The sequence below is a fragment of the Drosophila suzukii genome, chromosome 2R, assembly GCF_043229965.1.
Source record: "Drosophila suzukii chromosome 2R, CBGP_Dsuzu_IsoJpt1.0, whole genome shotgun sequence".
In the NCBI taxonomy this organism is placed as follows: Eukaryota; Metazoa; Arthropoda; class Insecta; order Diptera; family Drosophilidae; genus Drosophila; species Drosophila suzukii.
The window spans coordinates 10,458,261-10,471,669 of NC_092081.1; the positions used below are offsets into that span (position 1 = coordinate 10,458,261).

Consider the following 13,409-nt stretch of genomic DNA (forward strand, 5'->3'; position numbering starts at 1 on the left):
TTGGGGTGGTGTTGCCGATCCAGGTCTTGGTCAGTGGCCTTTTGCGTTGCGCGTTGCGCATTGCGTATGCAACTGCAACAGTTGCTGCAGCAACATAAGCAATAGATGTTGCTGCAGCAACTGTTGCACTATAATTTTTGATCGGCAATATAACGAGCTGTTTGCCGCCGCTGCTGCTGGCTGACTAGTTTTCGTTGATAGTAAAAGTATTTTATTTAAATATGCCGACAACGACAACGCTGGCGACGCATGGAAATCACGTTTTTAACATCTCGTCTTAACATTGAGCCGAAAAAAAGGCGAACAAATGTTGCTGTTGCTACTGCCGTTGTTGCAGCGCTTGTTGTTGAAAACATAAACATCTCACAAGCTCAGTGGAAGCCCAAACCAAAACCAAAACCGAAACCTGAAAACGGGTTTGTCGGCACCGCATCGCACACATTTTCACTTGCCGCAAAATGACGTCAAGTCAACATCATACAAAGTACAATAATGAAAATAAAGTAAAACAAAACAGATGGCCATCAGCGCAGCTAGCTTTCTTTGGGTTTTGAGAGGGGAGGTCAGAACAAATCGCTCATAAGAGTCGTCGTCGTCGTCTTTTTTTCCCGGCATTCATCGTCCATCAAAGTATGCCATAAATTTCTCTTGGAAAACTTCATGAAAAAACAATGCAACAGTGGCAACATCATTATCAGCAGCAGCAGCAACATCATCATCCGCATCCAAACAGTAAAAACAGAAAAGAAAAGTTCTCTTTCACTGAAAATGTTAGCTAAGTGGGCATCTTTATCTGGGGACTGTAACAAAAAAGACTTACTTCTAACCTTCTGGCGGAGAATCCCACAGTTGCCGCCAGAGATTTCCCCGCACAACCTAAATCCGAATCGAAAACTTTTCCTCTCGAGCAATTTCTGCCTGTTCATCTGTTCATCTGATCATCTGCCTCGTGATCGGACTCCAATTGTCTGCCTCTCCGCTTGGCTTCTTGTTTTCTTTTCTAATACCGCAGCAGCTACTGTATTTGCTGCTGCTGCTGCTGCTGCTGCTACTGCTACTGTACCATAATTATGATCCATTAATTCTGGCAGCAACGCCAACAATGATGGCTTGTGCAATATTTTTAAATGTAAAATCGATTTAATGGCGCTTTTGGCTCGCGGCCCTCAAGCACCAAAAATAGACAGCTTGGGAAATGCAGCAAATACCCAAGAAACATCGCCAGCAGATGCCTCCTGCTCTTGGCCCAGCCCCTATTGAAAGTGTCGAAAGTGGTCGGTCTGGCCTGTCCCATTGAATCCGATGAAACGGGGTAATTAACTTGTGAGCTAAACGGCCCCAGCTCATCATAATTACAGCTAAAAAGATGCCTGCAACCAGAGGGGCAGAACACGGCAGCAACATCTGCAGCACAGCAGCAACAGCAACACTTGTTGCAACCAGCACGGGAAACATGTGTGCGCACTGGACTACGACAGCAGCAACAAGCTTGTAAATAATTCCAGCCCCTCCTCCCGCACTTTAAATAGTTACTTTTGATATTCGCCAAGTTGCGTTTGCATAAACAAATTATTCAGCCAAGTGCGGGCCTTTTGTCTGCTGGATGTTGATAGGGGATTGCAGAGGAAGTGGGAGATTGAAAGGTGCACGGGGAAAAAAAGTGTATTTTAAATATTAAAAGCTGTGAAATTAAACCCCTAAAAGGTCAGCGAGACAGAAAAATAAAATACCTCAAATAGATGGGAATTTAAAGTCTTTAAAGTTTTATTATTTAGAAACTTTCTTACTTATGTTTTCATTATGGATGTGGAAAGTTTAGTTTGAGAATAATGCACTATACATGCAATACTAATAGGTCAGTGAGATTGTAAAATGAATTTCTAGTAAACACATGCATCAAATAAATGGGAATTTAAAGATTATGAAGCTCTACTTATTACAGAAATTAAATACATACTTATGCGATTTATTTTACAAATATATATAGGGATCTGTATATATGGTATAACAAAAAAGTTTATAAAAAAATAATTTTTATTTCAATGAATCATAACCATTTCATGAAACTGATAAGTGGGAAATGGTATTAATGAACCGAATAAAATCCTTAAGATTTTCTCGCAGTGTAAAAAGGGGCCTGCGGGGAGGTTCACTGCTAATATCCGCGACACATCTGCCAATGACATTTTCACTCTCAGCCCACTTGGCATATAAATTGTACACACAGCGACCAACTTGTATTTTGCCCTCGGGCGCATGCGCAACACGTCCGCCATGGCCGGATCAGCCGAAAGTATGGGATATGGCGGGGAATATATGTACAAAGCGGAGTGGGGAGCAGGTGATCACTACAAGACTTTGAGCCATTTGCGTTTTTTTTTTTTTTCTGTATTTTGTTTTAGATATTACACAAAAGCCGCTGGTCGTCGAATGCCAAAGTGTTGCGACCATTGAAGGAACTGCCCTGAATACGGATTTCTCATTGTTTTTAGCCAACTAATTTCAGGCGAAAGAGAGCGAAAGATAATGGTCAGAAGAGCGAAGAGGCCAGCACACACACATTTACTTGTTAGCCAAGATCCGGCGGCGGAGAAATGAAATGGAAAGAAAAGAAAAGAAACGTGAAGAAAAGAAAAGCATGCGAAGCGGCTCTTAATTTCTTAATAACAGCAAATTTCTCAACAAACTACAAAAAGAGAGAGAGTGAGAAGGAATTCTGAAAACGTTCGGCGACAAAAAACCCGGAGAACTTCCTAGGGTTACACCATAAAAGTTGGTAGGGCCTTGTCATGAAGCTTCATTAGCTGTTAATTGTAAGTTTTATGAAATGGAAAATTAGCCATGATGATATGAAATGATGTCACCCATGCAGAACTGCAATTTCATAGGGTATTCGCCAGTGAGATCACCAGGAACTATGGAATCAGATACACGAAACGTGCCACAGATACAGATACTCGTAAAGTACTTTGTTTTTTTTTTTTTTTGGAACGAAAGTGAGAGATTGATGAATGGTCTTGCGTTTATGTTTCGGACCATTTAATTGCCTCGAGAGCGAATGTGACCTTTAGCATACAAACATACATAAAAACATACATAAATACTTATAAGCCATAATGATCGCAGATTGGCGAGAATAAACAATGATCATCGTTGTCGTAAGGCAGAACAAAGGGAACGGAAATCAAGGTTAATCCAATGGAATCGAACACCAAACTCCGCGTAATTAATGCATTGGTGTAGCATAGTGAATTTGCATCAATCAGCAATTATTTATGCAAATTCTCTTTGGACTGTGTGAGAAGTCGGAGCGAAAAGTTCAGATATTCTCACGCTGCTGCTGAACCGTTTCGGAATCGATTGATCGATTTCTGATGGCAATATAGATAGCGGTCTATACATAAGAATTGCCCCTGCACTTTGAGCGTGTTTGGCATGTCACGCGCCTGTCAACCCAAAAAAAGCACAAAATAATTAAGTAAACAAAGAGGTTTCAGAACCCTGCCTTCTCAAGGTTAAGCTTTAGAACTTGGCTCTTGATGAATGAGTGCAGAAAAACAATGACAGTTGTAGAATTTAACCGTATTGTTACAAGGTCACTCCTATGAGGCTGCAAAAAAAAAATGGAAGAAAAACCTTGCCAACTCATCCGAGATTTCTTGGGCACGGCCCTTTTGTCTTTTTTTGGAGAGATCTTCAGCTTTGCCAAAAGTGTTCTTTGTTATTCTTGGCAATTTTGCGTCGCAATTGGCTGGCCAAAGTTGAGGATTTGTGGAGCGGAACACCCAATTCACAGGCCCGATTCAATTTCCATTCCATTCCAAACCCCAACCCCAACCCAAACCCAAATCCAAACCCACAAACCCAACCCACGCCCACACGATCTCCAGTTGCCAGTTGCCAGTGGCCGGGTTATTTACAAAACCTTGGACGTGGCGATCTCGAGCGTTGCCCCATGGACTTTTGGATTTGTGAGCTGGTCGCTGGATGAGTGGCACTCCTAGCTTTTGCGTCTGGGATAAGACAAAGCAAAATAAAATAAAGTGAAGTTAAAATACCTACAATAAATACAGAAATACATCCGCGTATTGTTTTGCCTTACCAAAAAAAACCACCGCTGCAGTTAGGCGCTTTTGATAATTAACGGTTTATTGATAAAAGATCCGCAACCTCATCGCGATGGTCTTCCCCCCAATGATGATGATGATGGCAAGGCATGGCCGTCTGATGATGATAACGATAATGATGATGGTCTCGTGTGGCTTTGATGGGCGTTTTTGACTCGCTATCGTCATAAACATAATTCTCCACTGACTCTTTTGGCAAAAGCGAAGCGTGAAATTGACATTCGCCCCCCCCCTGTGAAATGTTCAACGAACTCTGCATAATAATAATAATAATAATCGAAAAAATCCGCCGGGCCACTTGTTGCAACATTGCTGCAATGCAGCTTTTTTGGGATGCCGCAGGACAGGAAGCATCCCCCGTCGCTTTTTTTGTCTTCTTTTTTATTTTTGGGCCGGGCCCCAAAATTGGTTAAGGGGAAAAACAAAACTGAAAACTCAAAAATGAAGCCCCAAACACATTTGGCATTCATTTGGCGTCGATCGCGTGCAACAACAGTCGGTACACCAAAAGAAATTAAACGAATAAGTTATAAGAAACTAATTTCAGTAAAGTAATTAAAACAGTTCTCATTATCATCAATTGAATTTCTGTTAAGTTCTTAAATTCTTTTTCTATTTTAAATTTCCTAAACCCCTTTAATATTTGGTATCCTATTAACTAAACATTTTATTTCTGTGCACAACTCCAGTCTGGCCAACTACTGTGAATGCCAAGAGCAAATGAAAAACGCAATTATATGGCCAAGTAAAAATAAAAATAAAACGAAAATAACGAAAAACGAGATCAAGATTTGACGGCGGCGGCATGGATTGCGTTTTCAAGGTTGTTATATGGGGATTGCATTGCCCAAGTTGGCTCTGCAATTAAAAGTCATATATGGCCGAGGAAACGAGCGAATCTTTTCACGCATTCCGCTGTCTTCAGTCTTTTTCCATCGCATGACGTCAGAGCTTTTCCCCCCATTTAACTTATTTGCCGATTTCCAGCATAATATGTTTAATAGGTTTTTGTCTAGACGGGCCATTTTGCCATTTTTACCGAAACTTGAGCCATTGAAACCACTGAGCCATTGTCCGCGGCGAGTTCAGGAACCCAGTCGATGGGCAAGATCAAAACAATTGAGCACGCGGCACTTTGTATCTTGTATCTCGAACCGAATTGTTTGGGGCACGAACAAATTGCCTGGCAAAATAAATCAAATAAACTGCCGAAAATAAAAGCGCGACAACGCGATTCATTGAACAAAACAAAACTGAAGGCGAAATGCGAAAATTTACATTCGGCGTGACAAAGAGAGGCAGAATGAAAATCGAGGAACGATAGGGAGAGAAAACGTCATAAAGTGATATGTGCCATCATCAAATTGATGTATGTGCGAAAAACGCGGGGCCCCCAGGGGAATATTCAATACCCTTTGATGGATGAGTAGAGAGATGATAAAGAAAGAGATGGGCGAGACGAAATCATTATATCACAGATTGTTATAACATAGATATCATCAAAAAGGTCCAAATTATTATTAATTAAGTAATATTTAATACCCGTTGATAGATATATCTAAAAATAAAAGATATGATTTATTATCAGGTAATCGAAAGGGTAGAACAGCTCCACCTGCTTCCACTAGGTTTTTATATAACCGAAGATATAATATCTAACAAAACATTGCATTTTGATGAATTTCCAGCTCTCCAGTTTGATTTATCAGAGAGCCATTTACGACAGGGTAGAATTCGCTATCAAAACGATGAGGTAAGCTCTTTTTTTCATTAACCATGAGTGAGTAGGACAAGTCCTCAAAACGAACCTGTTGGCAAGAAACCAAAACCATAGCCCCACACATTCTAGAACGCATTCCATTGAGAACTGGGAAAATGAGAGCGACGACGGGAGGCAGAGATTGGTGACTAAAAATAAATGGCATAATTCAGCTAAACAATTTATTTGGCAACGATGACATGAGATGAAGATGAGATGGGATGGGATCGGATGGGATGGGTTGAGATGGTGCTCGATGGGTGGAACATGTGGCGAAGTTGACATCGGCGCCGTTCCATTTACACAGATCTTCCACCAGTCTTTCAGGAGACGGGAGCTGCAGCTGATTAGCCAACAAATTAGATGCCAGCCTGACATATTGGCTCTTATTTAATGTGGCTGCTCTGATTTATTCAGTGCGGCTGACCCAAAATGTGTATATGATCTTACAGAAAAATAACATATATGTAATATGTGCATATATATCTCTGAGGAATGCAGATTGTCTTGGGGCGTTTGCTTTTCCTTATTTCTTACTTCTTATTTATGATGCGGTGTGTGCGAGAGGAATTGAAATTTGTACGCTTGGGTTTGCATTTCATTTGCTTAAATTGCAAATTGGCTTGTCGGGGAGCGGGAGCCCAGGGATTTGGCAGTTGGAAGCCGCGCTTGCAAGTTCGCCGAGCTGATTGAAAATTGTTTACCTTCTTTTCAGGCCCATCATCATCATCATCATCATCATGTGCTCCTCTGGTTTTCTGCTTTTCCCTGAAGAACGTGATGCGAAGGCCGCAAAAGGCCGCCAAGAGTCTCAGGATCAGCAGATCGATGCATATTTGTGGTCTTTGTTTTCTTTGTTGCTGGCTGAATTCGTCATGTGGTCGAGAAGAACAGCACAAAAGCTTAGTTAACGCTTTTGTGGGGGTCGATCGGAGGGGATCGGAGGGGTTCCAGGGGGCTGGTTTGCTGCAATGACAGACTCTTGGCCTTGAGGCGGCGGCAAAATGGCCACGTACGAAAGCAAAATCCCCAACTTGCACGCATAATAATGACCCTGACTTATGGCCACGGCAATTTTCTGAGCCAGCCAGGGAGAATAGGGAATATATGTGGCTATACATATATAACCCTACCTGATTGCATTTCATTGCCTCCGCTCATTTGCATTTGTGGGAATCAATCACGAAGTTGGCCAGCGCCTCAGACTTTGTCTAGACTTGCGGATTTACGAATTATTAAACCCCACTTGCAGAAAATCAATTTCATCAGTAAAAAATAAATATTTTTATAACTAAGCTAAATAAGATTTTTAAAAGTAGTTATTATACCTTAGCTGGTGTAGGGTTTTATTTTTATTACCATTTTCATTTTCATTATGAAGATGATAAGACATCTAAAGTCTTAGCTTGACAACACCTCGCATAAAAATTATAAGGAAGACCTATCATGACTGAACTTTGTTTTTATTTTTAAAAGGAGTTTTCAATATGATATGAAGAATTATATTAAGCAATTGTTATAACGTTATTTTCATTGCCATTTTCATTTTCATTATCAATATGATTAGATTTCTAAAGTCTTAAGTTGACAATACCATGCATAAAAAGTATAAGTAAGACCTATCATGACTGAACTTATATTTTATTTTCTAAATGCGTTGTCAAAATGATAAGACTTTAAGTACTTGAACTTGGCAATACTTTATTTTAAGCAGTTATTATCATAAAAAATTATTAGGAATTGGGAATTGTTAATTATATTCAAGTATTCATAAACGACAATAAATTGGGTCATGCGTTGATTTTTATAATTTAGAGTTCCGATAATAACATATAACAACCGTGTCCTAGTTTTTTCTCTCTGTAGCCCATGCAATGCCAAGTGCGAGTGATCAAACCCGTACATGTGATCATCTGCGTTATAAAACATGCAACTAGCAGTAATGATTGAGCACAAGGCAGACGACGATGTATCGGACTGGTTGACAATCAGTCAACGAACAGCTGACCCTGGCCAGATATATAGATAGCCGATAGCCAGTCATAGGAATAAATATAGAAATAGCTGCATCGGGCGTCTTGCATTTCAATTGTGGCCCAGAGATTCGGCTTTCACGCAATTTGCTGCTCGACTGATTGAGATATATATATACTTTTTTTACCGATCATCGTGCAGGGCATTGCCAAAAAACTGAGATACTTTAATCTGGTCAAAACGAAAGTGAAAGCATTTAATATGCATAGTGCACACGCATTTCTCCCGCCACCTCTACCCATTTATTTCAGCTGATTTGATGTTTATATGCCTGGCCCAAGAGCGACGCACATTTCAATGAAATTTAAAAATTTGAAAGCTTTCCCACCCCTTGAGATTCCCAGGCAGCCCAAATGGAGCGATCGGCAATCACATTTTCGGTGTCAATTTGAGTTCTATCATAAAACGAAATTGCTTTTTAAGTTTTCAGACTCCGATCGTTATGATCAACAAAATGTTGGATGGCCGACGGCTGTGGGTGTCGCTAATTGAATTTCAGATCAGATCGCTTTGGGGCCCATTTTAACGGCTCTTTGCGTCGCAGAACTGTCGCAAATGCGATCTACACGTATGGCCATAAAGATCTTTCACAAATTTAAAGGCCCATCGAGCGAGTTCTCATTGCGCAACCAGAAATTTATGCAGATTTTTTCTTTTTGGGGGCCCCTCTTCCTGGGCCCCCAGAATAATTGCAGGTACGTAATTTAGCCACGAAGTTCATTGACAGCGAGACAGTCATCGCCGCAAAGTCGACACGCCCGATTGCGTTGCGCTGCGGTTATCGACTTGGTCATTAGCTTTGGCAATAGCCAAGTTAACACTGAAATCGGGCCGAAAGAGGAGGGCCAAGAGAACTTCCCAGGGCCCCACAATGTAGTCGAAATCGAAGGCGCAATAAGCCCAAGCAAATGCACACGATAAGGAAAACTAAAGTTTACCTTGAAACTATACAATCAAATAATAAAATCAGGGGATTCACCAATATTTATAATATTTGAGTGTCACCTACAGTAAAATTCTAGGTGAAAAGTTAATAAAAGATTAAATTTCCCCGTGATAACATACTAAATATATTACCCAGTTCAATTTCACAAAGGCCACCTATGTAAATACCTTGAAACCGAGTAATCTCATAAAATTTAGCTCAAACCAAAGTCGCAATAAATCGTGACCATTATACCCGATAAGATTTATTTAAGGAAACATATAGGGGATTTCCAATTTTACAACCATTATAAATGGGAAAAGGATTTTAAGTGATATATCTCATAAGTGTTCTTTGTTTTTAGAAATAAAAGTCATTATTGTTGACACGTTTGAATACAAATGTAAGCAAGTAAATGTAGTAAATCTTATCAAATAACTTTTGAAATAAAAATCAAAAATTATTCTTAAACTTCTTATATGTTTATATATATTTTAAGTCTTTTTGCAATTTAAAATTGTGAAAAATATTTGGTATGTATATATATCATGTCGCATTTGGGGTTCCTGGTAAAAACTCTATAATAACTGAACACCCAACTTCAAATTAAGGATTAAATAGCATCACAAAAATGTTAGCCTTATCAAAACACAAGTAACCCACTTTACATTTCATAACCCACAAAGCAGGTATAATTACAGTCCCCAATTAAACAGATTAAATCCCATAAAAATCACCCAAAATAAAACGTGGTCTTGTCAAACTATTCCCACTTCTTGTTTTTTATTGCCCGCACCAAATAACCCAACAAATGCCTCAAATTGCATATTTCATGAGCATTTCATTGCCCAAAAAACCTTCCCAGGCCGATGAGAAATTGTTGCGTTTAAAACTACATATATATTGTATGTAAAAAATGTTAATTGCAATACATTTGTGCCAAGTTGCGGGCAAAAATACAAAAAAAAAAAAACCAAATTAGGCAAACAATTTAAACATGCGCTTTGAGCCGGGAAACCCGGGCCAAGTGCTGCTCCGATTTTAATTTGGCTTTCTGACTGCTCTTTTTGTTTTGCTTTGCTTTTGGTATTGCTTTTTTGGATTTCGGTTTTTTTGGTTTTTGCGCATGTTTTGATTTTTATCATCTGGGTGGGTTGGTAGGTTGGCTGGCCGACTGTCCAGTGGTTTTCATTTGCTCATGACGCGCGTGACCCACTAAATAAAAAAGGTTTTTTCTTTTGTTTTTGTGTCAAAGCAATTTTCGTGCACGGCACAAGACAAAAAAAAAAATCAGAAAAATAAAAAAAAGTCCAAAAACCAGAAAATCGAAGTGCCCGTAAAAAGCCCAAGACCCTGCAGAGGAGTCGAAGATCCAATCGGGTTTCTACAGTAGCCGAAAACTGAAGTTGGTCTTGAGCAGGAAGCCAGACTTATTTACCTTTTGGGCAGTTTTCGTCTCGTAATTATTAATTTTTTCCATATTTATGTGTGTGCCAGTATCTCTGATATACCATCTTCGTCTCTCGTCTGGCGTCGAGAAATTTTCGTGTTATAAAGTTAATTTGTGAAATTTTCAGTTTGTTTCTTAATGATTTGCGTGGCTCTTTTGGCCACGAATTCAGAAGGAAGTCACTCGCAGCCGGAGGTTACTGGAGCGTTTAGACTCTGCTTTTTTGTATTCATTAATTTCGTGGCTAATTGAATCGACTGCGGCTGCCATAATTTCGACCACGACTCTGACCTTGTACCGAGGTGAGATATAAATATGCTGGAGCCGCAAGGCACATCCAATGACCTGGGCCTTCCCTCTCAAGAAATGTATGCCAAATGTTCTTAACTCGGGGCCCGATCATCTGCGGTACCCCCACCCAAATATGAACTATATATATATATACCACTCTGTATCTCTGGCATTGTCTCTTGCCGCCACATTTGTTTGACTTTTGCGGTACTTTGTATGCCCGCTCGACTTGAACTTGTTGCCTTCTTCTGTTTCTGTAATTCTTCTGGGGGAACCCGCAACTTTATCTGCCCCTGTGCGTTATTTTTGTGGAGTGGGAACCGTTGCCGTAATTATACCCTGCCCACATGCCACACTTAGGACCAAAACCCATCTAAGTGGACCTAGATCAACAGGTGCACTCTCCAAATTTGTATGTTACAAATTTTCTATCTTAGGGGTTAATTCTTAAGATCAAACAAGAAAGATATGAAAAAAGAAACCTAAGAGAAAACTAAAAAAGGTTCTGTAGCTTAAAAGTATTTTTAAGTAAATGACTCTCAGTTAGTGTTTTTAAACAAATAGCTAATCTTCCAAAGCTGCTTAGTCTTGTAAACCTTAAGTATTAGAGAACCTTTTGATTATAATGCCTTCTAAAAGATCGCAGACGTTTTGAGACCGAAAACTTTTAGACCCCATTCCCTGAATTATCTTTCCAGAGCATCAACAAAGACGAAATCATAATCGCCCATCATCATACCAATTCCAAAGTCAACTTTCTACAAAGGCCACCTCCCATTCTCATCCCACCCATTTCACTTGACACTTCCGCTTTTATTGTAGAGTATTGCGAAGTCGCTTTTGTCACCCATGGAATTCCCCCATTTGCCTTTGTCACTCTGCACTCATTTAGCTTCATTTGGCTTTTTGTTCTATATACAGTATACAGTATAGGTATCTGTATAAATATGCTCTGTATACCCAGGGCTTTCATGCAGATATGTGGTTGTACTTGATGGTTGGCTGAGCCACTCTTTTGTTTCAGTTTGCGACTGATGAGTAACGATCCCATTGCCCGTTCACTTTCAGATAAGTTGGGAAAGTAAGAATGTAGTACCTACATATATATATATTTGTATATATAGAACGAACAACAAAAAAATAAATTACAATTGCAATCGTGTTTACTACGTAGGTAGCTTTTGTTTAGCACTTTTCCCCCAGCAATTTGTGAAGCGGCTCTTTGTAGTTCCAAGTTCCCTGGAGTTGGGACCTGCCCACCTGTGGGCAAATGTCGAGTTTTAGTATATTGTTCCCAGTTCGAGTCTCAAAAAGTTCCAGAGCAGGGCGATAATGAAGAGCTTTTCACGTGTCGATCGTAACACCATTTGCATATCGTGGGCGACCCAGAAGCCGAACCATTAGTACCCAGTACGCATCGTATACGTAATCGTAGAACCCCTGCAATGGGCAATTGATCGTTGTTAGGGCAAACTCATTAGAGAAGCCAACCGATTAACCGACTTGTTCGGTTTTACGACACCATCTAATTATCATAAATACAGAACAGAGCTTTGGAGAACCGGATTGATTGATTAATAGATTGTAAGATTTTTGAACCCTGTCTCCTTATCGGGCTTCCTCAAGTCCGTTAATCGAGCTTCCGTAAAGGCCTTGTTTCGCTGATATTATTCAAATTCTCAGTTTGTCAGCGTTTGTTGGTTGATTAAAAAATGGCATTTTTATACATTTTTATTAAGACTGAAATATGGCTGCGTGTACTTTATTCTCATTCTTGTTGTTGCCTCAATTGAAAGCATGTTAATTTATATACGCTATATAGTATATAAATTCGTGGGTATCTTGTTTGTTCAACTGTTGCCGATCATTTAGCCATAAAAATAGTCGCAAAACGTTTCCAAAAAAATGTGCTGCGACCTGAATATGGAATTGGAACCCATAGAGAGCCGAAGACGAAAGTCCATAAATCTAATCAAGCGAGTGTATAGAACAATCAAGGCGCTGCTAATTGAAAACTCTTGACATTTGTCGCTGCCTATAATTAGCATTGAACAAAAATCACAGATCCCGGGCTTTCGTAATGGAAACCACAAACAAATCAAGGCACAAATTCAGAGCAGATCGGAGAACTCGGCTTGATTGCTCTGTAGGTATTACAAGTTTTCCACAGCGAATCGATTGGCAATGAAAACAGACGCGGCCAGCAATAAACATTTATTGTTTGATGTTAGCTTAGTTGAATAGGCCGTCGCAATAACAATAAACATTTAGCCCTGCGAATGGCACACACCACACACCACACACTACACACCATACACCACATACACACTCGGCAAACAAATCAAAGCTGACCAGAAGGTCGAAGTAATTTCATGGATCTCTTGGGAACAAGATCGATCGAGCATTCTTGTCCCTGCTTTGATATTGTAAAAATGTTTATTGATTATTTCAGTGGTATTCAGTGTTTGGTTTTGTTTATGCAGCAAAAGAAATTCGCTGCTGTCGTCGCTGAGCTAACAGCATTTTACTCGAAGACAGCAAATTCTTTGGCGGGTCGTTCATTTCGAAACTCGTGCGAAGCCTCAATAAAAAACCACACGGCAAAGCTAAATATTATTTTATTTCGTTTTTTATGCTAATGGTGTGTATACACTCGACGAATTTGGGTATATAAGCTGAAGGGTTTCTTCAGTTTACGATCAGGGCAAATCTAATCCATTCGTTAAAGTTAATTCTTAATTAAAAGGTTATTAACTTCTAAGATCTTGCGTAACTAAGAAACCCTAATAGGTTCTTCGGAAAGGAATGATATTTTTTTTAAGT

The 13,409-nt window shown here is 39.7% G+C and overlaps 1 protein-coding gene and 1 long non-coding RNA gene across 4 annotated transcripts in view; both read right to left on the reverse strand.

Moving 5' to 3' along the window:
- Positions 1 to 13,409, reverse strand: part of Shrm (shroom) — a 48,112-nt gene that overhangs the window by 4,950 nt on the left and 29,753 nt on the right. Inside the window, exon 1 of one of the 3 annotated variants that reach the window (XM_017074395.4) lies at positions 5,167 to 5,358. The exons of the other annotated variants lie outside the window; for them this stretch is intronic. Coding sequence (XP_016929884.3) covers positions 5,167 to 5,198 — 32 coding nt within the window. The 5' untranslated portion in view covers positions 5,199 to 5,358. Of the gene's footprint in view, positions 1 to 5,166; positions 5,359 to 13,409 lie in introns of those variants that run through there. 3 annotated transcript variants of the gene reach the window in all.
- Positions 519 to 5,137, reverse strand: LOC139352561 (uncharacterized). Its single transcript, XR_011603784.1, has 2 exons — positions 821 to 5,137; positions 519 to 762 (listed from the first exon to the last, which is right to left on the reverse strand). It is a non-coding gene; the product is annotated as an uncharacterized lncRNA (long non-coding RNA).